The 26036-nt window shown below is 33.3% G+C and overlaps 1 protein-coding gene across 3 annotated transcripts in view; it reads left to right on the forward strand.

Moving 5' to 3' along the window:
- The first annotated feature begins 626 nt into the window (after positions 1–626).
- LOC125055288 overlaps positions 627–26036 on the forward strand; it is a 43928-nt gene continuing 18518 nt past the window's right edge. Inside the window, exons 1-7 of one of the 3 annotated variants that reach the window (XM_047657683.1) lie at positions 627–755; positions 12895–13581; positions 13654–14177; positions 22641–23154; positions 23786–23916; positions 24450–24661; positions 24856–26000. In XM_047657683.1, the coding sequence (XP_047513639.1) occupies positions 12900–13581; positions 13654–14177; positions 22641–23154; positions 23786–23916; positions 24450–24661; positions 24856–26000 (3208 nt within the window). In that variant the 5' untranslated portion in view covers positions 627–755; positions 12895–12899. Of the gene's footprint in view, positions 756–12894; positions 14178–22640; positions 23155–23785; positions 23917–24449; positions 24662–24855; positions 26001–26036 lie in introns of all 3 variants that reach the window. The other 2 variants (XM_047657682.1, XM_047657684.1) reach the window with 2 other exon arrangements.

Genomic DNA, 26036 nt, shown 5'->3' on the forward strand with positions numbered 1-26036 from the left:
TGTGATTGTAGCCCCGTAACCTAAAATCTCACCAACGAATTCTTGTGATTAGGTAAGTAAGCTATGACTTACCTAAAACACGTAAGAGAGATTAAGTTTATTATTATTTAAATAGGTTACATATTCATATAAGTACGTAACCAATTCATCCGAACTGAGATGCTTCTTTTGTTATTAACTTATTTGTAATTGTGTGAAATAAAATCACCTAAAAAAATGACATTCACGTCTCCTTCTTTTTGCTTTTTCTTTATTTATTTCGGCAATTGATTTTAATAAAAGTTTACAGTATATTTCTATATATGGGATATAAGGTTGTGCAGGAACACATCATTAAATACCTGTAATGTTATCAATATTTTAGTTAACATAACGTTCACAATAATAAATAAAACGACATAATCTGATTCTTCATAATATATGTACAGTCGCGAATCGTTAATTAATTACGCTTAATCCAGAAATATCACCGATGTATCCTTCCAAGTGGCTTATGCAAATGAGCACCATTTTAAGCTATTTTTAAACGCTGAAAGTTCGGGTATTTTTTTGGTCTCGTCAGCGCCGCGTTCGCTGCAAAGGTCAAACGATGTTTCGTATAAAAGATAGGTGTGTTCTGTCGCGAGGTTGATATCATAATGTTCTGAGGGGGTTTCCTGACGTCATTGAAGTATTAAATATTCAGACGGAGCACAGAACTATTCAGTGTTGTGTTGTGTGTGTTGTGACTACCAGTTAGTGTCCTGTGCGTAAACGTAAGTTGTCTATGCATTTTAGAAATAAGGTTTCATTTGTGCTTTGAAGAGTTTATCTATCGTGATTAAAAGCTAGGGCGGCATCTTCATGAAACAAGGCTTTAGGTAGTTCTATGGTGAAGAAAGTTCGCAAAGCTTTTTTTTTATTGAATGATTTTCGTTTTATTGTGATATAGCAGGAATGGATTTTCTCGTGGTTAACACATTTACCTACATAGAAAAAATATAACTGACGACAATATGTGTTCAAGATGTAATTTTTTTATCCTTAAGAATTTTTCGGCTGTCATTGCAAGCTTAAAAGAAAAATATAGAGGGTATTTTATATTTAATTTTTGAGAAACACAATTTCGGTATAATTTCAAGTTTAATTAATATTTTTCATGTTATCTAGACTAATAAAATTGTTTCCCATGAATATTTATGTTATAGCGATGAATCTATTACGCATTTAAATAAAATATGCATTTCTTCTTAAGGCTAGGTATGAAAACGGGATTTTATCTTCTAGAGAGAAGAAGAAAGGAAACTATTTTTCGATAATATTAATAATATATAAAATAAAAATATTTAAGTTTTACTTTCATAATCGATGATAATATTATTATTTTATTTAATCAACAAGCGCAATTTTGAAACATATTATTTTAAGTCTTTAAAAAAATATAATGAATACTTACACAAAATAAAATAAACAGAACATGTCCTGTGTTTTAAACTTTCATTTTCGTTTTCAAAAAAAGAAGAGTGAAAAGGCTTTAACATTAAGGTTTGTGCTTACGAATACAACTTCAATTCAGCTGCAATGTTTCAAATTTTTTTACAAAGAAATTCAAAAAGTGTCTATATTGTGGACGATTTTTACAGGACCTATTATCGCGTTTCTATCTCATAGAAGACATAAATTTACAGGTTATTTTATAGAACATAACTTGTACGTTACGGTACGTTACGTACGTTGTAAGACATCGTAAAAATCGGACTCTCACAGGAATCAAGTGATGCCTAAACGATTAAAGGACCGAAATGTGACCAATATTATAATAATTTTAAACCTTGGATTATACTTGAATCACCTAGCGTAGGCTTAATCTGATATGACTTTGACTCAATATAGTAAGATATTATTCCTATGTGACCACGAATTCACCTCAACTATTATACGATCACAAAGAACATTTTATTTATGTTCTGTGGTTAGATAAGGTTTCAATTCAAGGGTAGGTAAAACAATTCAACGTGCGAATATTTTTACCTACCTTAAAAATAAATACATATAATTATTGCGGAAATATATCTGGATTTGAGTAACGTAAATTATAACTATAATAATATTATTACATTTCTTAAAAATAATAAAAATTAATAAATAGATTTAAAAGTTTGGTCCCTCTGGCACCTTAATGCTGGCATCAGTTCCGCTGTATGATACTTATTCGTTGAGCGCGGAAAGCACCAGCTCTGGGGTCACTATCTACCAGGCCCCAACTTTAATTAGCGCCTGTGCACTTTAACCCCATGGCCCAAGAGTCTCTACTCCAAAGGGAACAAAATCGAAGTTGGAGGAACTACTCTTATGTTAGAGTCGTTTATTATTTCCGCCTGCTCTTCGGCCTCCCCAGCTTTTTTGTTTTATGCTTGTCCGAGGGAGGAGAGACGGGGCAAACATGTCCACACAAGTAGCATCCCATACCAAAGCCTGTCCCATCTTCCAAGGGACCAGGACATCCCATCCGGCCACTTTCCATCGTCTCTTGCAATGCCTGTTGGTGCCAAAATAAATAAAAATACTTTTTAGGAATCTCTTTCAACAATAGTCGTATTATATTTTTATTGGTATTTTATTTATTTATTAACAAGTTGAAATCGCTTTGTAAAAAAGTTGAGTTTAAATTAGTTAATTTAAGTTTATAATAGTATTGAAAAGTTGTAAGAATTATATAATTGAAAACTTACATAATTTTAGATAGCCTCGGGCCGCGTTTAACTCTTTTGTTCGTGATGTTAAATTTGGATGTAATTAATCGTATCCACACAACAAATTTTACGCATTTTAAATATTGGATGCTAAGCAAATTTTCACATCTTGTCTTTAATTCAATTTCTCTTCAAATATGATTCTTTTTATGGCTCTAAACCAATACAAGAGCTGGGCTTAGTGATGTGTCGCTTATGGGGTTTTGTTGTAAGTAGTACAGAGTCCGGTTTCCTTTCAATCAACATACTTATTAACCAACAAAAAAATCAGTGTAACAACCTTTCTTTCTGTATCTGTTTCATGATAATTTTTCAATCTAATAGGCAAGTAGGTGATCAGCCTCCTGTGCCTGACAAATGCCGTCGAATTTTTGGGTCTAAGGCATGCAAGTTTCCTCACGACGTTTTCCTTCACCGTTCGAGCGAATGTTAAATGCGCACATAGAAAGAAAGTTCATTGGTGTACCGCCGGGATCGAACCTACGACCTCAGGGATGAGAGTCGCACGCCGATGCCACTAGGCCAATACTGCTCATATTACTATAATACATATTTTTATTATTTATCCCTTTCAAGCTACATACAAGAGCAATAACACGAAAAATTTCGTCATGGTAAATAGTAGTTTAAGGGATAAACTACTATTACTAAAACAGACCAAATATCTCTCAAAACAAAACATTCCTGTATATATTTAAAATGAGGCCGCAGACGGAAACGTATTTCAGAACACGCTGTATAGTGACCCTTTTGTTGCTGACGTTATGTAATATTAACAAACATACAGGTATTTTCGTTACAAGCACTTACAAAAGTGATAATTTTGTTTTAACGTAACTATTTGCTTTGCTCTTTTGTATGTGCACGCGTAAATAAGCGTCCCGCCCAGGTGTCATTCAGTCATATATTAAGAAATATAAATCAATATTAATTGTTACTTGTTGAAAACATTTTATAAATTAATACTTGGATTAATTTAAGATTGTTATTCGTGTATATTTGTAGGCCTTCAATGGATAAATAAAAATGTTCCTAATGTGAATACGTTTTCAGTTCCCGCTAGAGGGAGCGGTTGTTGTATTTACACGATTAATCTTAATATATATAAATTACGTGTCACGTTGTTTGTCCGCTATGGACTCCTAAACTACCGAACCGATATCAATCAAATTTGCACACCGTGTGTAGTTTGATCCAACTTAAAAGATAGGATAGCTTACACCTCAATTTATACCCACAATATTTTATTGCAAACTATTTGTTTATTATTTGATAGTCACAATTATAACAGATGGCGCTGTGTTGAAAGTACCAACGTTTCACATAATCTACAATTTAATGGCATAACCACCAAAAAAGCATGGTGGTCCCCATGACTGGTGTTCTCCTACCGTTTCCCTTGAATAGTTTGCTACTTTGTAATATAACAAAAACCTTAGCACAGCAACGCTTGGCCGGTCTGTTAGTATTGTATAAATCACATCCTTAAAAAAGGAATTTCATATTTTAACATTACTGTTACTAGAGATAGATTACTCGCTATTAAAGTTGTTAGTTTAATACGCAAAACTTGTATAAAGATTTCTAAAAATCTTAATTGTCAATTGAAATTTGTTTATTCTATAATTTCGTAGTGTATTTATTTGTAATTGTGTATGAAGCCTCCAAACAGAGTTTTACTAGTACGTAACAAGCTCCTATATATTTAATTCTAACTTTTAACGGAAAAATTAATATGTAATACTTATATAAAATTTGGATAACACTACCATGAATTTATTTTTTTCATAACTCTGCAAAATGTCTCTAATTTTGTAAATTACATACAAATTTAAAATTTAATTAGTTCCTTTAATAACTTTTGAGTATTCTAGTAGTATGAATCTTAATAATAAATACATTTTATCACTCGCTTTTTTATATAAAAGAAGCAATAATAATTGATGCGAAACATTGAATATTTTTTATTATTTTCACGAATGTACTGGCGTTTATATAACAGAGGTGTAAAAATTTATTGTTAGTAAAACTTTTAAGTTGTTTTCATATAAAAGTGTTGTTACGACATATGTGACGTCACGGTGTGCCGGATGTCGATTTATGTAAATGAGGATTTGTTGGGAAAACCTCTTTGGACATTCAGAACATTTTGACAATCCATAGATTGTTTTATCATTTGAATTGTCTCGTTTATGGCTACACAGAATACATAATACCAGTATTGGCCGAAATAGTCTACTATTTTACAAATAAATTTAGGGAAACTTTAGGGCGAAAATTACATGTTTATTATAAATATTTTTTTATTGTATATTATATACTGCAGCATGTAATTCAATAGTGATAGCGGACCCTGGAGCTATTAAGTAAATATTTTTTATTACGAAGTCAGTCTATCATCTGATTCTTCCAGCCCCATATCAAGTTTTATGTTTCAAAGAAGCGATAAAGCATTATAAATTTTAGTGAAAAGAGTGTTCGAGTAGCAAATACATAAATGCAAAGTTAATAATTATAGCATACATCAATATGATTTGTAGAATTGTTATTCAAAGAGTAGTTATGTAAAGTTTAACATGTGAAAATATGCAATTCTATAAACATTGAATTACTATAGTTTTACAATTATATAAGTCTGTCTATATAAATGTGTTTATATATAAAAATAGCTTTAAAAAAACCAGAGACAAATATTAATTGGTGTATCCTTAGTGGGTATAATCCATATTATATCCATTTGAAAATCCTTTTCTCCATGATTCATTAGAAATATGTCCCAAGCTCTGTTCAGCGCCCAAACCCCGTATGTACCCTCAATATCCGCTAATGTCACAACCATAGGAAAAAAAATCAACCCAACTAACGAAACTGCTGCACGAATAAAACTTCTTTTTTACATTCAAATTAAAAATTTAGATAACACAACGTCACTTATTACACATTAAATGCTAAATGCTTCTAATTTTACGTTGACATTGATAGTACCTATATATATATAAGTTGATAGTATAATATATAAGTTTATCTAACAAAACTAAAATCTAACACTAAAATATACAACAGATCTCTTTTCATAAACAAATACTACCGTGAACCGATTTCCTAAACAAGCATTAATGAATTATAGAAACCAGTTGACATCTTTTGTTTGGAATGCGTCCTTTACATAACACAATGAGACCAAATATGGAGTTGAGTTTCATAATTTTATTAGAAATATTAATAAAAATAATATCAAGGTGATCGTGTCGCAATCTTCACCTGTGTTTCATATTACGAATAGTGGTTTTGTAGATTATAGGCACACATAGAAAGTTATTCGGTTCTGTTTCCAGAACATATACATTATACATATTAAACTTCTATAAAACTTATGAGCTTTTTCGTTATTTTATTAAATTAATTGGTTTAAGTTCAATACTTGTGTAATCTTGTCATAATATTATATCCAAATCTTTTTCCTTCATTCACGCCACTAATTTTAATGTTAATTCATAATAATGTTATCTAAAATAATAACTATTTACAACAAAACACTGCCCATGCTTTTTTAAAGCTAAAGCTGAAAGCTTAGATCTACTTTCTTACGCTTTTCTGTGAGGATGCATGCCTTAAAATCCGAAAAAAATATATCACATCTATATTTCTGTATATATTAAGGCTGTATACTTGGCGATATTAAATATTTATAATATAATATCTTTGCATATTTGGTATTTTTTAATATCCTTCGAGGCATTAACCTCACCTATTGTATAATTGATTGAAATTCAATTATGTATTCACATTCCATGGCTAAACGCCAGAAAATAAATTTAAATTATTTGCGTAGCTTTTTAAATTGTTTTTCGATGGATTCCATTCGGTGTTGCACTGTTGATTTTATTTGTCAACGATCTAATTTTATTCAATTCGTGATATAATAAAAAGCCTTTATTTATCCACATCTTATTTATACATTATACAAAAATATATATATATACCATTTTATTACTCTAAGGACTTCTCCCGAATTCCTGTTCGGCCTCCGCGAACTTTTTCCACCCTATTTTATTTTTTCCCGTCTTCATACATTTTTTTGCCAGCTACTCTTCCAACCTCATCGGCACATTGTCTTTTGGACTGCCCTTGTTTCTTTGTCTTTTTGGGCCAGTCCATTCAGTTACCGATTTTGACCATCTGCCATATGTCTCGTAATAAAATCAAGAAATGTTCCCAATGAAATTACGCTTACATCTCTGACCTGTACTCTCTCTCTCTGTATCTCTCTGTACAGAGTGAGTTAGTATTAACGTTATTTACTAAGAATTTATGTATCAGCCCCTGTTGGCCTATACTTTTTAAAATCAGATTCTTTTATATTGTCGCACTGTACTTGTGTCACTAACAAAGGAATTCAAAAAATGCATTAATTGAATCGCGAGTAGTCTGTCTTTTGTACACGAGCGATCAAAAACAAGTTTATACCTGAAAATTGTACTACCAATATTATCGTAAAAAGTGAAATTTCTTATAAAAAGAACTCATTTATATAATTTCAATAATATTCGATGCATCTGCACGGCCTTGCGTAAGGCGATCAAGTATGAAACCAGTTTCTCAATGATATTGTATCTTCTCTCCATTTTTCACTACGGCTCAGTCGATACTCTTGTAGATGTAGAAAAATTCGAACAGAAATCCATCGTGGCTTCCTTAAAGCATTTCCATGGTCCCAGCTAAATTGTTTAGGGATAGAAGGTATATGGTATATTAAGGCATAAATGACGCAGGCGCATAAATATATGCCCCAAGAACGAGTAACAATTTTGGCTATATGTAGATTATTGCACGATTAGAATAAAAATTACTAATATGAAAAATAAAACCAGATCAAAAACAAAGAAGATAAACCTTGGAAAAGACAAAAGCATTAATATAAAAATTATAATATTAAACGAATAAAAATTTAAAGCGCTTGGTTCGGGAGCAAAAGGTCAGCTACTTTTTGAATATAAGTAGGAGATAAGTATAAACATTTCATTCGCAATATCGTTTTCACCATTTTTGTGTATTACAAAGAAAAATACACTTTAGTAGGATAATTTAAAAAGAAATATGAGAAATTAGATACTAGAAGTATTACTCACGTATGTCATTGTCATTGAGGAATCAAACTTAAGACTAAGTCTCAACTACGAATTTTGGGGTTATACAAAAACTTTGCGATAGATCTGCCATCGTAATCTTACTAATATTATAAACGCGAAAGTGAACATGGATGGATGTTTGTTACTCTTTTACGTAAAAACTACTGAATGGACTTTAATGAAACTTTAGAATAATATAGCTTATACATCAGAAGAACACATAGGCTACAATTTATAAAGCTATAGTGTGAATTGTCCAAAATATTAAGTAAGTAGAAAAGAATCTACCATCTGCGAGCTATTCTGGAGCTGCCAAAACCGCCAGAGTTACACATGTAATGTATGACTAAAATGTTAATATAAAATACTTTATAGAGGCATACTGCAGTAGCTACCTATAGGCCTACGTAGGTAATATTGTCAGGCTATTACATTTTTCAAATGCGACCAAAAAAATATTTATGCGATAATGTTAATGTCAAAATATTATTTCTGTTCTTTCTTTAATATAAGCTACTCCAAATACGAATCCTGCGCAGACGAAGTCGCGGGCACCAGCTTGTGTAAAATAATTGTATGGGAATGACATTAGCTCACGTTTGGTCACGTGACCATACCCATACCAAGTTGGCCTTTTGTTAAACTATTTTGGTCTTAGGTCGCAGTTTCTATCACACAATACATATTAATTTATAACATAGCTTATAATTTATTGAAATAAAATTGGGCTTATTTACAATAAACTAAATAAACTTACATAACTTGATAGGCTAAATACTATAAAAGCTCTAATTATTTATATTTCAAAGAATTTATATTAATATTTCATATTTGGTTAATTTTGAAATTGTGCTTTGAATGATGGGATATTACCGTGATATTATTTCTGTATTTCTTTCATGATCATTTGTCAATCTAATAGGCAAGTAGGTGATCAACCTCCGTTGCCTGTAACACCGTCGACTTTTAGGGTCTATAGCTAACTGGTTTCCTCACGATATTTTCCTTCACCGTTAGAGCGAATGTTAAATACGCACATAGGCAGAGAGTCCATTGGTGCACTGCCGGGGATCGAACCTACGACTGCTCTGATATTATTAGTTAATTCATAGTATTCATCTTTCAGCATATATAACAAGTAATCTGATTGAATTATATCAATATAGTTTAAAGTTACACCATGGAATTTATTATAATGAAGATAAAGTGATTCAACGGCTTGATTCAATCAAATGCTCATGTTCCACCCACATAGATGACATCCATACTATTATGTCATACAACTTTCAACGACCTCAAGATATTGCTCGTATTTCCATGTTTAACAAGTTGTTTCAACTTAGAATGATACACTTTATTTATTAACACTTTGTTGAATTATTAAACAATCACATTACAAAAATTATTATGGAGAATCGGATCGATCTAGAAAAAATACTAAAAGCATATAGCCGACTATTTTCCCGGATCACCTCGACGTCCGTCGTTCCACAACTGAGCGTTTTTTAAGGCAGTTTTTGCCGTGCACTACCACTATGTCGAACCAGCTACCCACGGAAGTATTTCCAGTATTTGACTTAAGATCCTTCAAGGAAAGAGAGTACCAATTTTTAAAAGGCCGGCAATGCACTTGCGAGCCCTCTGGCATTGAGAGTGTCCTTGGGCGGCGGTATCCCTTAACATCAGGAGAGCCTCCTGTCCGATTTTTCAATTAAAAAAAAAGCTTTCAAGTTAATTTAAAGCAAAAGCGATACAGCGCTGCCAATTATTACCAGCTTAATATATATAATATACAAATATTTATATATAATATAAGTATGGATTTATTGTTGATGTCGAAAAATTTCGGCTACTTATTATTGATGATTCCAAATTGGTTACGTTTAAATATTTGGTTTGATTTAAAAAATCAATAAGGCTCGATCAAGGTACGACTGAGTCATCCATGAAAAATTCGATATTTGACTTTAACACTTGCAGAGGTCATGTGTAATGAGACAGACAAACATACGTGAAGGTTCTATTGTCGTAATAAAGAAATAACTTATATACTATAAATGTCAAATAACAAAGATTCCTTAAAGATAACAAATATATTTCATACTTACGCACTTAGTACGTGTGAAGAAATATATAAATATTACGCCGGAAATGGTAGTATTGAAAGTGAAAAGACTCACGCTTCAGTATGGATTTGGAAATAGCATAGCCATACTGTATCATTTTTCTATTTCAAATCGGACGAAAACAGTAGCTAATCTCATTTATATATACTTTTGAACGACTTCAAAAAACAAAGAGGTTTATTATTTTTTTAAATGTAGGCTGCTGCTGTGTAACTTACTTAACCTTAATATGAGTATACTTAATTATTACCCTCCCAAATGTGGACCAGACACAGAAGTGTGTCCGCCCTATATGGGTGAGGTGGGTGTTAAACAAATTGACGAACAGACAGCCTTAGTCATGCCATATTTAGTTTTGCGTAGGTCTCAATGACTTTGAATAAGGTCTGCTAGGATGAGAGGATTACACGTTTCAGTTTGTCTCAAATTCTATTAGTACGACATTCACGGCGAAGTATAGATAAAAAGTTTAAATATTTTCTATGGTATACGTGAGTTTATGTAATGTAACATTAGTTAAGTTACATATTTCAGTTAATTATTAGCAGCGCAATGTTCCTACACTTGAAGCCATCATGAGCCCTTTGATTTTTATACACTCATTGTAACATTACATTCTCGTTTCCGATAATATCCAATAGATCGAATACACTTATATTCTTTGTAGGTAACAGTTGTGTAATTTAAAAATAATGTAATAATATCAGATATAGGGTCGTCTTTACTGAAACATTGAATATTGCTCGGGTTTTTTCCTTTAAATTAATTTGAAAGTCAGCTATAAGTTGTTTAGAGAAATTAAAATTACACTTTACCCGTAGTATTTTTTTTTGCTTACAAACCTCAGATTCCTTCATCAATCTCTAATGAACTTTTGTTTTGTTTTTCTCCTCAAAATCGTTAGAATAAACAAAATTAATAAATTCCCAACGTGTGTCACAGATTATTAAAAACATAGTATTCTTGGTCGAGCACGATATTTCTTACATAGCAAAGGTCAATCATAATTAATCAAATGATTGAAGTGTTCATTTGCAATATTTGTTTCTGTGTATTTTTTACGCAGCATAACAAGGCGGTTTACGCAATGATGCCCACAACTTCGTTTGGATCCCATGTACTAATGACAGTATGTTTATACACATTTCATGTATGCGGTAATTTTTTAGCTTTTTACATGCAACTACAGGTATAATAATAATAAAGCCACTTTAATTCCATACTATAAAAATAAATAAATCAAAGTCTTCGTGTCTTCGTTAGTCATTGTTATTTCCATTACTCCTCCTGAACTTTATATTTGGATCAGTTCTTTGCTTCCTCCATCCATCACCACATAAACCTTAATGATGTCGTTAGCCTATCGCTTTTGTGGTCTACCCACGTTTATTTTCCTGGAGGTGGCTCCATCTTTTATGTACCTACAGCCACATAAATGAGACATTACACTTTACCTGACCAACTAATTAAAAATCCCATTACATGGGCACCCTGCGAAGGGTGCGAGAGAGAGAAATAGTATCCATACATTTACTATAACCTCTTGAAAAAAGTCAATACCTGATAACCGGACCGAAACTTCAGGTTTTACCCCATAGGAATATTCAAATAAAAAATTCAACTAAAACAAATCATGCGGGTGTATTATGTGTATATAAATACACCATAAAACAATTATTATATATTCTTAAAGTCTACATAGATATATTTAATCTGCTAATAACATATATAAGCGTAATTTATCTCGTAAAGCTGCCATTTCCTATAACGAATCATTTACCTAATAAATTCTTAAATATTATTCATATATAATATAATCACCGGTTTTGACCATTATTTAACTAAGTTAAACATAAAAAATGTTAATTATGTACGTATGATGTAATTGTATGTCACTTCTCATAACCTATTCGAGATACAGCTCGTAGATTGGGCGTGTCTACACTAGAGATATTTTTTATATAGAATAAATAATATTTTTTATTTGCTTCCTAATTCGGCGTAGTTGGCATTTAGAATGAATGTACGTTAACTAGGTATTTTAATTCTGCTGATATAGTCGTTCTTGAGATAAAATTTTAATTATAGTTGTTTTTTTATAATAAGTATTTACCCTGCAATATGATGATTTCTCGAAGCGTTCGCAAGATGTCTTCTTCTTCTTATAGTGCAATATCCTTGCGAAGGTTGGCGATCATCATGGCTATTTTAATTTTGGATGCCGCGCTTCAAACAAAACAAACAATGACTTGGTGCTTTTACCATTGTCTCAAGTTTCGCAAGATGTAGTATTTTCTATAACAATGTTATTTTTTTTAGAGGAAATAAAATATAAATAACACTATTTTGATCGAATTCTATATATATGAAACATATCACAGATAAATAAAAAAGTTACAGATCCACAGTTATGAACAAAATTTTGATTATCGCTTTTAAAGGTTTCGCTATTTTTCACGTCGTTAAAATTATAACATTGCTCATAGTGTAGGCGTAGCTTAACTTGAACTTAGCAATGCTACGAACAAAAAATCTCTTTAAAATGGTTCTTATTGCTATACTTTTAGGAATCAAAATAGGATGTATTTATTTTCTGAGTCCAATTCAGCGCTACGGTATATTAAAAATATACTTTATTTCATTTACTTAAGGCTTATAATTATAAATTAAGTTTAAGCTTTAGCCTTGAACTATTGGTCTTGTGACTTTTGAGGTTTTTTTAACCAGATGTTAATAAGTTAGTTAAAGTACCTACCTGTTTTAAGAACGAAATTCAAATATATTAAATTTTTATGTAGGTATAAATTTTATAGAGTGTAAAATACTTATATTAAGGAATTACAATACACACTTTTCTTCGCTCATTGATCGTATAATTTGAGTCATAATTATTATTTTTTGTTTCAGGTAAAATGAAGCCACTACTTCAAACAGTGGTGGCGATAAGTCTGCTATTAGCAGTACAAGCACACCCTGAGAACATAGAAGATGTTAAGGAACTCCCACAAACCAAAGAACCAATCGTTGAGGCTGAAGAATCAGAACCACAGAAGAGACTAGAAAGATGTAGTACATGTGGACCCCTTAACATTAAGTCTCCCAAAGAAGTGTTAGCGTCGCTTCAAGCATTACCAGGTGCTGAAGTTCACACACAGCAGTCTTTCGAAGGATGCTCCAGCGAAAAAGGTTGTGCTGGTGTTAAAGTTAAGGACGGACAAGTCGTCCAAAGGTATGGAAACGCCAACGCCTTTAAAGCTGCAGAAGCAGCAGACACAGGCAATGAATTCAACTTCCTGACCGCTGGAACCCTGGCTGCAAACCCCTTCTGGTGGATGAACCAAGATGGGCCATTTAAAAATGGTAACTTTGAAAAGTTCAGCAAATCAAGCTTCACCAGCTCAAGCTCAGGCTCAAGCTCAGGCTTAAGCGGAGCCCTAAATCTAGCAGCGAACCCGTTCTTGAACGGAGACTTTTCGAACGTAGCCACAAAACCAAACTTCCAATCTTCATCATCATCTTTCGAATCCTCATACAGTTCAAAGGGAGACTTGGATTTAGCCAAGAACCCCTTCTTGAACGGCGGCTTTAAGGCTGGAGCATTCGGAGCGCAAAACGCTGGAGCATTCGGAGCACAAAATGCTGGAGCATTCGGAGCACAAAATGCAGGAGCATTCGGAGCGCAAAATGCTGGAGCATTCGGAGCACAAAATGCTGGAGCATTCGGAGCACAAAATGCTGGAGCTTTCGGAGCACAAAATGCTGGAGCATACGGAGCACAAAATGCTGGATTTGGAGCTGGCTTAGGCCAAACAAACGTAGCAGCGGGAGCTGGAAACTATGCGGCTGGATCTAACAGCTTTGGTGCCCAGTCAAGTTTCGGTGCTCAGGGCAACTATGGCGCTTCAAGTCTTGGAACAAACTATGCTGGAGCAGGTGTAAGACCGATCGGTGCAGGTGGATCGAATGTAAACCTAGTCCAAACAGCACAAAAGGCGTCAGACTTTGACTTTTCTCAGCAAACTCAACAAAACATTGATGAGCTGTTCCAAGGAAGTGGCAACGTAGATACTTCCGGTGGTGACTTGCAGCAAACCTGTGCTGGCCAGGGCTACATATGTGTACCCAGGGCTCAGTGTAACAATGGAGTTGTAAACAGCAACGGAGCTAACGTTCTTCAGGCGAATACTAAGGTAAGATTAGTCACAAACTAATATTTCTTGACCTCCAATTTCAGCGTACCTAAAATGCCGGCAATGCATCCACTAATTCAATAGGTATTAGTAGGCTCCAACAGCTCTCGTATAGTCGACCGCAGAGACGTTTGTCCCATTCATTGGAAAACATAATTATAAATGGGTCCAATACCGCTGAACTTCATTTTTGATAGTCACGACTTCTTCCAGTTACAAAAATAATTAATATCCATCATTAAATAATCAAAGTTTAGCTTTTGTTTTAAATACAATTCAAGAATTTAAAGTAAAAATTGAATATAACAAAATTCAGAGTTTTGAAACAAATCATTTTCGAATATGTTATACCATGGTAGCAAAAGAAAATAAAAATACTATGACACTATAGACTTTCTGTTAATTTTCACCATAGATCATGAAACATCTTGAAATGTCACTCACGAAAGGCTAAACATATCCTATTATTATTCGTGATCGGCCTAAATTCGACGCTTTTGTGATTTATTTACAGAAGGCTTTATATTATGCATGATGCTAACCTTTGATATATTGCATTCCTATGTTAAAAGATCAGAGAAATACAAAGGATAGAATATTATATTAATGAGTAATCCTCTGTTAGTGCTTTGTGCAGACTTCAATGTATGAAATATTGCGATACTGAGCGATTGAAGCTAAACAATGATAGTCTAGGCATAGAAACTTAGTTAAAAAAACGTAAAGTTAGTTATAAAGTCTTAGCGTCCTTCAAGAAAAGAGCGAACCAATTCTTAAAAGGCCGGCAACGCACTTGCCTTCTGACAATGTGAGTGTCCATGGGGGGCGGTATCACTTAACATCAGATGAGCCTCATGCCCGTTTGTCTCCTATTACATAGATAAATAATAATAATATAAACAATATAGCTTTAGTCAGGGGTTTAGGTCATCCATAGAGTCTGTGGTCTATGCTTTTAAAGCAAGTAATTATAGTAATATTATCTTTTCAGACTACAAGGGTGTATGTTTAGTATGATGCATGTATATTGTACGTATATACCTACGCATTAAGAGGTATTTAAAGTAGAATTAGTAATTAAAATAAATAAATGCAAGCCATTGTTAAATTTCCGTAATCGTTAATTAACTATCGATTACTCGTTATTCACTCGTTAACTCTGACCTTCTGACATGGTGTAATCAAAAAATAAGACTTTTGTTAGAAATGTCAAGTGTCATAACACAGCAAAGGTCAAATAGAATAAATATTGATTGCATGTGAAAAATATTCATATTCCATAAGAGTTTCTATATCCTTCCTTAATGTATACACAAAAGCTTTGAAGGATAATTATCCAACGCTTGTGTCCTCTAGGCGCTTTATACAAGTGTAAATACACGACCGTGGGTTCGATTGGCGGGAAAACAATCTGAAGAAAGTATTCGGTGTTACCCTGTATGCCTGCCTGTTTCATTAATAATTTTCAGGCTAGGCTTTATTTTGTTATGAATTGAGCAAAAATACGTGTTTTTTCTATTATTATAATACGCATACGTTACTTCGCATATTATGACTTTATATGAATAAAATATCAGAATCAATGAGCACTTATTTGGTTAGTTTCAGTCATACATTGTTCACTTTCTTTATATTTTTCATATGTTTAATGAATAATAGAGCTATATGATACGGCCTGATTACGATACGGTTCTCCGCTGTCATAAATCATTTCTATAGAAAACATATTATCTTATCTATGTCATTGCATACAGACTATTGATCAAGACATTTAAAAGTTACAAAGATTTCATAACAAAAGTTTGGCATGCTATGCTTTTACATAGTATACGTTCTATGTGACCATTAATGCCATTGCTGCATGAAGTTACGCAGTTTCCGCAGCGGTCAGAATAGTGATGGGTGTACGTATTAAAATAAAAATCTAACGCTGCTATTTGTCTTGCTGTTAACGTTTTAATCACGTCTTATTTATTATGCAATTATGCATACACAAGAGATCAAACATCCGTAGTGTGCTGAACGTTTTGAACGATATTTTTTCCTAAAAAACATCAAATTTCATACTAATCGAACTTAAAGACGGTTAACGTTTAAATCATAGAGGAAATAGAGTTTAGTTGATTATAATTATCAAGTTAGCGTAACAAAATTTTGTCTGTTTAAATACACTGCATGGTTTTATTATACAATGAATAAATATAAATAATATAAACAAGTAACAGACTCATTATTTATTTTTAACATAATACAGTTGGCATTCAAAATATTGCATTCAAAGTCATGATATGTATCCAAAAATCAATTAGAAATCGGGAATTATCATAATATTCCATATTGGAACAAGGATTACCTAGAGTACCTACCTAGTAATCCTAAACGCAGAGCTTTCGTTAGGAAAGCATTAAGCTTAACGAAAAAGTAGCTTTAAAGTATTTCGTGTCATAATGTTACACCCGGGCCTGAAAAGGGCTTAAACCAAAGTAACTAAACATAAAAACCAAAACACATACAACAAACAAGTACGATTAAAAGTTACGAATAACCGGTCACGTGATAAGCAGGTTCGATTCCCGACCGGATTCCATATAAATAATATTGTTAAGAGGCAAGGGGTCAGCAGTTTAGTGTGTCGTGTTGCAACATACATGTAAACATAAGGACATCGCGATTTCTAGTAGCGTCGGCAGGACAAGCGAATTGATAAATTTGATTATTTATTGGTGACATCTATGTTTCGCTAGTTGAAAATCTTTATCACAATTATGAAATAATTGCAAGGACTTTTTGGTTTTGATTGTTTTATGCATTTAATTATATTTTTTGTAAATAAGATAAAGCAGATCCATTAAGATACTAAAATTTGCGTTTGCGAAATTTAAATGATTTAAAAATGCAGATTATAATCGTACCACGTACAAATGTTAAATAATGTTTTGTTTAAAAAACATTTTACGACTTTGTAAAATGTTTATGTATAAATGTATGTAACTTACATACATTTATACATAAACATATATATTATATACCTTATATACATTACCTGTATATACCTTACATACATTTATACATAAGCTGTATCATATAGCAGTTGTATATTTTAAATTTATATTAACGTAATCATAAATTAATTTAACTTGCTTCATTTTTTATTTATATTATTCTTACTTCTGGACACCACGGGCCCAGTGAGTGCATGTTAGTGCTAAACAGTGGTAGGGAAAAAATAGTACACAACAACATAGTGTCTTCTCCTTAATAGAGACTGTAAATAGTGTCATTGGACACTTTCTTACGTTAAATATTCTTTTTAGTAAATAACGTTAGAACTTACACTTAAATTACTTATTTGTGCTTAGACAATTTATTTAAAAAAAATACAATTCTTGCTACATCCTGGGATACGTGTTTCTTATGTAATTAAATTAATATTATATATACCCTTTGAAAAAAGGTTTTATGATAACTTTTGCTGACTGTCCAAAGGTGTCATGTCCATTGACAATAATAAAAGATTGGTATTTACGTAGGTATTACTTCACTAGTGATTCGCTATCTTTTCACTAAATATTTCTGTATACAAGAAAACTTGTTTGGCTTGGTCACTTTATATAGCTAGTAAACCAACGCGGCGTCTCACTGGTACAATTATTATGCAATTTTAAATAAACCATTTTTAGTTTAATTTTAATAATGCATCACTCTTTTACTTTTAGTTGTTCAACGTTCATATTTGAAGTCTTTAATTAAATAAAATATAATATTTTAATATTAAACATAAATAAAATAATTCAGCGGCGCTACCACCTTTTTAGGTCTGGGCCTCAGATTTCTTTATCTGCTTAATGATAATTTTTCAAATATAATAGGCAAGTAGGTGATCAGCCTCTGTACCTGACACACGCCGTCGACTTTTTGGGTCTAAGGCAAGCCGGTTTCCTTCACCGTTTGAACGACTGGTAAATAGAAAGAAAAGAAAGTCCGTTGGTGCACAGCTGGTGGTTGAACCTACGACCTCAGGGATGAGAGTAGCACGATGAAGCCACTAGGCCAACACTTTTCACTTTAAAAAAAATATGGCTGGTTATCCATTATAAATATTTAACAGGCTGACGAATGTAATAAATACTATGCCAAATTAAAGGTACCAATTTTTAAAATCATAGTATGGTCAAGCGGTCGTGTCTTACATAACTAATTACATAAAACAGGATGTAATCAAAACAAACGATTGCATTAACATAATTATTAAAAACAATGGTTAATTACTAAACGCTAAGTCACACGGTTAAAAAATTATATAACAAAATAATCACTTTTTAAATAACATGTCCTTGGAATTATTGTATCAAAATGTCTAATTGCGAACAAATCCATGTCAGCAAAAACAAAACACGTACACGACAGGCAAATTTTTGCAGCATTGTATCCCATTTGGTTGTTTTTGTAGAAGTAAGCGGCTACATTTTATCTTTTGCGTAATACTGAAAACAATTGTTATAAATATATTTACTAAAAATGCCAGTTTAGTATTATATTTTCCGTGAACTGAAGAATGACTGAAGAACGAAGAACCTTTACCAGTCTTCGTCAAAATCTCTTGAGCCATTGCGTCCAGTCTGCATGGTTCGCTTTAAATACATATTATAAAGATGGACATATATTGAGCTGAAGAAGGACAGCAAATCATTGAAATATTGATTTTAGGATTTACATAGACTTACCGTAGTAGTAACATATTCTGTCATTGCGATAATGACATGAACAGAACGCGCTTTATGTATGACATGTATAAAACTATGTAACAGGTTATGTTTTCGGAATAAAATAGAAAACTTACTATTCCCTGAACTAATTTTTCGTTTGAATTGTTTTTATCAGAGGCTATAGCACAAACTTTACGATAGTCAGTGAGACATTACTACAATATTGACAGATCATATTATGTAGGTATAGACAATCCAAATATACGTCAACCAAATCTCGGAGCGTTTCTAAAGATTTCCATACTATAAGCTTTAGCGTTACCTATTCTAATTTTCGTATTATTCGTGGTATAGCTTCAGAATTAGAAGATGACAGAGCATTAAAAAAAAAGATTTTGAATCTGTACAGAATTTCTCAATTAAAGTTCTTTGTTTTTCAATATTGTATTGGCGTAATAATGATTATCAATACATAATGGTGGACGCGTACTCTACATTGTATTCGAGTACAATCGGTATTAATTTCTCATGAATTAAACGCACGATTGGATACAATTGTTTCCTAGTAATAGTATTTTAAATGGCATCGTAATCACACTAAGTGCATAATAGGTTTAAGAATCTAGATTATTCTTATACCATGACTTTGTCAATGTATTCAACGATAGGGGTATAGACATTTTAGGCGTGTATTGAAAATAAATTATTAGATAATATGAAGCCAAACCACGATATAATTGGAAAAAAAACAATTTTAAATTGTAAATTTCCTCCGTTTCGTGAAGGACCAACTTCACGAAACTAAACTAATGATTTTTAGATACTTTAATAGTAGTTATAACTATGCATTATTATTGGGTATACTCTGTGTGTTGAGTTTTTGTATTAACCAGACTTAAACTAGATTGAAATTGACTGAAATTAATCGATAAATAATTCGTTTTTATAGAGTTAATGGTAAAAAATCTGGACAAATACTGGTTATCTCTTTTCATAACAGACCATAAACAACTCTGAAAAATTCCAAAAATTTAGGTACAGTATTTATTTTATTATTACAAAACGTATAACGAAACTAGTTTTAATTAAACTATGGAACGAGGCGCCACTACAAAATACCAACATTAAGTAGCTAATATTATATCTTAACAAGTATTTCATATAAACATTAATTCAGTAGATAAATCACTGATAAAACAAGTATTTAAATTATGTTAAATCGGATAACATATAATCAATCAACGTATTCAAATTTTCCTACTTGCAACACTCTTGACACTTGTCAAAGGTCATTTTGAAACTATAGATTATGGTAAATGGAGTATGGAACATTCTATGGATGAATTCGGGTTTTACAAATTTAATTTTAGAAATTGTCTATTTCTCCTAAATATTTATACAATATAACAAATAATGTAATGTTAGAGATTTGAATATATTACTAAATTATTCGCGCGTTATCAGAATATGTATTGGCAAGATTTTGTAATAACGCGGTCTTTATTACGCAGCGATTTTAATTTCCCGTTGCAAAATAATTTCAAAATTGCATTGACTTAGGCTTAATGTATACAAAAAGATTTCGCACTATCTTATTATGCAAATCCATTCGTGAGTTTATGCCTAGTTACGTTCTTACCACACGCTGACTCCGTTAGAATACCTAAAAAGTCTTCCTGAATTCTTGCCACAAAAAATATTAAATAAATCTTAAAACTTTAATGCTGTAAACACTATAAAGTAATTAATCCTATCTTGCAGAGCAACCTTCATATTTTTCGGCATATCGTGGCATAAACACTATAGTACAAACAAGAACTTTTAACCTCAAACGGGGTGAGAAGTTTAGCAATTTATTAATTTTATGTTAAGCTTTATCCCCGTACCATCGATTAATTATTACTAACAATAATTGATATCTCAATCTAACCAATTATTCAATAAAACATATATTTATTCAATATTATCATATAATTAATTTTATTACTTAACAATCTCTTAAATCAAATACAGAGGCTGGATCGACTATTTACGGTCCTGGGTACATTTTATCACATAAATCTTATCGGAAAAGACGCCATCTTGATTTATTTGACATTTGATGTTGCAAGATGCGAAAATGGCGGTTTCTCATGCTTTGAAAACGATTGAAAAGGCATTGATAATAGAGGCTGCTTAAAATGTTTGACAGCTGTCATTGTCAGTTTCATATGAATTTTAATAGGATTGAGAGTTGTATGTGATGTTTAGATTTTCAATTTGCGCCTTTCGACCTTTCGAAATCGTATTTGGCGTTGCAATGTCTTATGCGAAACGAATTTAATTTTACAAAGTATTTTAGTTTATTTATATATAGTTATATATTATATTTTCCATGTATATAATATATAATAGGGGTTGATCGTAGAGGGGTGAAAATTAGGGTTGTGTGTATTTTCTAATGCTGTATCATAAAAAAATAATAATTAATAAAATATAATAATTAAAAAAAATAATAATTAAGGTGTGGACTACCCTTAACATTTAGGGGGATGAAAAAAAGGATGTTTTCCGATTCTCAGTTATACCCAATATGCACACAAAATTTCATGAGAATCGGTCAAGCCGTTTCGGAGGAGTTTAACCACAAACACCGCGACAAGAGAATTTTATATATTAGATTACTTAAATTATAAATCAAGTTAAAGGTGAAAATACAAATAGCTTGTTTGCAAGTCGATTACATAACTGACATGTGCGCTTGAGATGATTAAATTTCTATCAAGACGTTGACAGATGGACATCGAACTGGCAACCTGCGGTCCATTTATGCACAGTCGCGAACACATGTGCTTACACAATTTATTTTATATTGCATATGTCTTTATTTCGTTAGTCGTCTTTATAACGTTTAGTCTTAGAAGGCATTAAGAATTAATTATAGGAAAGGGATAAACTAGGCTAGTTGGTCAAGGTGTTTTTGCTGTCGGCTGTGAAGTGTGAATACTCTTCTGGTCATTTTGGAGTGAGTTTAAAAAAAAATGTAGACATACAATACATTGTATCTCTTTAATCTTTTACATAAAAACTAAAACAAAACCAAACATCGACTTCCTTTAAAAATATAATACATGATAAGAACCAAAACTGTTCTACTAAAATTAAAAATTCAGATATTTGAAATAATATTTGATAGACGCTTATACAATTTTAAATCTGTCTAGTTTAGTAGCAATTTATTTAGCGTCAAAACTATTTAAGTTGTCTATTGCTAATTAACAAAGTTCACCAATCTTCGTCACTGTACTAGTCAAGTTCAAGAAATGTGTGCCATCAGCTGACCTCTCATGATAACAATTGAAAGTAGAGCCTAGTTTCGTTACTTAAAGTATATTTTTCATTGACACAATCGTTAAACCATGGACCCTTAGCTTATTGCGTACTTAATATCGAAAGTGTAAGATATACATATTGTGATATGTGACAAATTCGTGTTTTGTATGTTGTTACGTAATGTTATAGTACAAAGATCACAACATATTTTTAAGCTTTTACGTTTCGACACCGATATTCATAATGAATGATTTTTTTAAATATTAACTATTTATAAAATTTATTGATATTATAAGTAAATTTATAGGAAGTGATCTCTTGAACTTCTAGATTTTTTTTAAATTTCATCACTTCAAAGCTCCATATTAATCGACCTTAAACCGCTGTTAGCTATTTAGACATCAAATATTTTATTAGATTATTAAATTTCAAGGTTTTGTTACAGAAGCAGTACTGCAGCATCAGCACTGAAATCTGCTGTCGTCTTGAAGTCGCTACCGTCAACACCTTTGGTCAGACCAACCTCTTCCAATCAAATAAAGGACTTGGCACAAACGTACCAATTGTACCAACACCCAACATAATCGAAACCGACTCATTTTCCGCGGGAAGTGAAAACAATGGTATTTACCGCCCAGGTGTAGTTGGACTAAAACCTGGTATTCCTTACCTTCCTCCAATCGACAACACAAACCAACCTAGCAACATCATACCATCTACTTTCCCTCCACCAATCATCACTCCACGCCCACTTCCCCCACGTCCTATTACCGTAAGACCGATTACTCCAATTATCCCAATTACCTCAACAGCTGCACCTGGTTATTTACCACCCATTGGGGAGCAGACGATCAACAGAGAGACAATCGTGCCCCCGAATCCCAATTACATAGAAGGCTCGCTTATTCTCGATCAAAACAGACCTGGACCAACTCGACAACCCGTCCCGGTGATACCAAGTAAGTTATAAGCATGAACTTTTAATAGTTACTTTATTTTTAACTTTCGTAAGACTTAACAGGCCTTCGTGTTTTCTAAACCAAAACGTATATTTTTACACGCTTTATATTAGCTTCACCTTTATGTATGTAACCGACTCCTTCGGACTCGATTTTGACCCACTTTAAACGGACAGATTTTATTCAAATTTTGCGCACCTGTCAAAGATCGATGACAATGCAATAATCCGAAAAAAAAATAAAAAAAAATAAACTAAAAAATAAATAATAGTTTAAAACACGCTTTTAAAGCACATCAAACTAAAAAGTGAAAAATAATTCCTAATTTAGGCTGAAAATGGTAATGAACAAAAAATACTGGTATTATTGTGAAAAAGCGTGGGGCGCTCTTGGCACAGAGTTTGGCACCATTTTCAGCCTAAATTAGGAATTATTTTTCACTTTTTAGTTTGATGTGCTTTAAAAGCGTGTTTTTTTTAGTTTTTTAAACTATTATTTATTAATAATATCTTTAAACCCTCCGAGGCTTCGAACGCTGTAACAATTAAATAAAGGCGTTTACTATTAATTACCAAGTTCATGAAAGTAATATATTTAAATAAATTTAATTCAATAATATTTTGTCTCACAGGTGATATACCAGCTGGTTGCGCTGCTGCACTAAAATGTACACCAATCGAATTCTGTACCGCTGAAGGAGTAATTTCGAACACATCTGTCATCCTCTCACGAGACCAGGACGCATACAGAGTACCACTTACTGTTAGTATTTTTGTTATAAAGTAGGTAATATGATTCTTTAAGGTCTTTTTAATTTTCGCTTTGACTAACCTACAAACCATGTTTTATGAACAGAGTTGTAATAGTTTTCAAGTAAATTTTCTATGTTATACTACTTGGGAAGCGTTCAAGTATTACGTTACGAATTTTGGACGGGGAGGGGTCCTTTTGTAAAACGTTACGATGCGGGGCGGGGATTAATTTACGCGTTATTGTTAATATTATTTTCAACTTTTCAGTACTTTACACCACATAATGGTAACTTTTAGGTATAAAGAGTCACTAGGTGGTCACGAAACGTTTTACTATACTTGGTTATAACTTTTAGTACTGTATGTACTTGGGTACAGAACACGTTGCGGCGCGTTACATGAAGGTGGGGGGGGGAGAGGTCAATAATCTACAAAAATTGCTTGACGTTATACTTATACTTACTTAATACTTGAACGCTCCCTTGGCTGATAATATACTGTTTTTGTTTGATATATTTTATTTAGTAAAACTGTAATTCACAGGACTGCAGAGATATAGAAACTGGTCGTTTAGGAAAATGTTGTCGTGATCCATTCTACACTGACCCCTGGCCCACCAACCAATTGGGCAAATGGGTTCCCGGAGTTTTTGGAGGCAATGACGGAAAATACGTTCCTGATAGCCGCGGCAGTTCCAACAATGTGAGACCTGTCACCCCACCTACCACTGGATCTGTTATCTTTGGAAACTTCAGGTACGTTTAAGGTTACAGTAACGTCGCAAACTGTTTCTATCTTAGACTAGGCTGACTAGAAACGTTTAGATGATTATTTTTTCTTAATTCGTAATGTTGGATGATATGATTTACGAATACGTAACTTCTTTTAGGTGTAGTTAATGTTGTGGGTCTTAACCGCAATTATTGAATACTGAATATTTATCCCACAGAACGACACCAAAACCTACAGTACCAACAGGCTTCGCAACTAGTCCAGTTTCACGCTTCCCCACAACCACCATTCCATTCATACCAAAACCGACGCCAGGAGTTGGTCAATTCACCAAAGGCGGCCAAGGTCAATTCACCAAGGGCGGCCAAGGTCAATTCACCAAGGGCGGCCAAGGCCAATATTCTAAGGGCGGACAAGGTCAGTATGGCCTCGGAAGCCGAGGACAAGTTGGAGTCGTCGGACAAAGCCAATTTTCTCAAGTAGGAAAGAGCCAAGTTGGTCTTGGAAGTCAATTTGGAAGAGGACAAGTAGCTTTAGTAGGACAAGGTGATGCCACTCAACTAGGTGTCGGCCAATACGGTCAAGGACAGTACGGTCAAGTAGGAAGAGGTCAAATTGGTGTTACCGGTCAAGCAGTTAACACCCAATTGGGCGTAGGACAGAACGGTGTAGTCGGACAGGGACAGTATGGTCAAGTAGGAAGAGGGCAAATCGGTGTAGCAAACCAAGGACAGTTTAGTCAAGGTGGTCGTGGACAAATCGGTGTAGTAGGACAGGGACAATATGGACAAATAGGACGAGGACAAACTGGCATTGTCGGTCAAGGAGTAAATACCCAATTGGGCGTAGGACAGTTCTCTCAAGTTGGAAGGGGTCAAGTCGGAGTAGGCCAAGCCGTTGGGGTGGGACAAGGGCAACTAGGCGTAGGACAAGTAGCCGGACTAGGACAGTTCTCTCAAACTGGACGAGGACAAGTGGGAGTTTTAGGACAAGGCCAAAGCACTTTGGGTGTAGGACAAGTAGGCGGAGGCCAAATCGGCACAGGCCAAACTAACCTTATAGGATTAGGAGAAGGACAAGTTGGCGTAAGCCAAGTAGGGCAACAAGGACAAGTTGGTGTAGGACAAGTAGGACTAGCTGGTCAAGGGCAATACTCACAAGTAGGAAGAGGACAATCTGGGCTAGTTGGTCAAGGTGTAATCGGAGCTGGCGTTGTCGGCCAAGGCACACAGTTAGGAGTTGGGCAAATAGGAGTAGTCGATCAGGGTGAATACACTCAGCTAGGAACTGGTCAAATTGGTGTTGGTGGACAGGGACAATACTCACAAGTCGGCAGAGGACAGATTGGTGTAGGCAATGCTGGTAAGTCTTTTAAAACCAGTAATCTTCAGATAAGCA

This window comes from Pieris napi, chromosome 13 (genome assembly GCF_905475465.1).
Source record: "Pieris napi chromosome 13, ilPieNapi1.2, whole genome shotgun sequence".
NCBI classification, from domain to species: Eukaryota; Metazoa; Arthropoda; class Insecta; order Lepidoptera; family Pieridae; genus Pieris; species Pieris napi.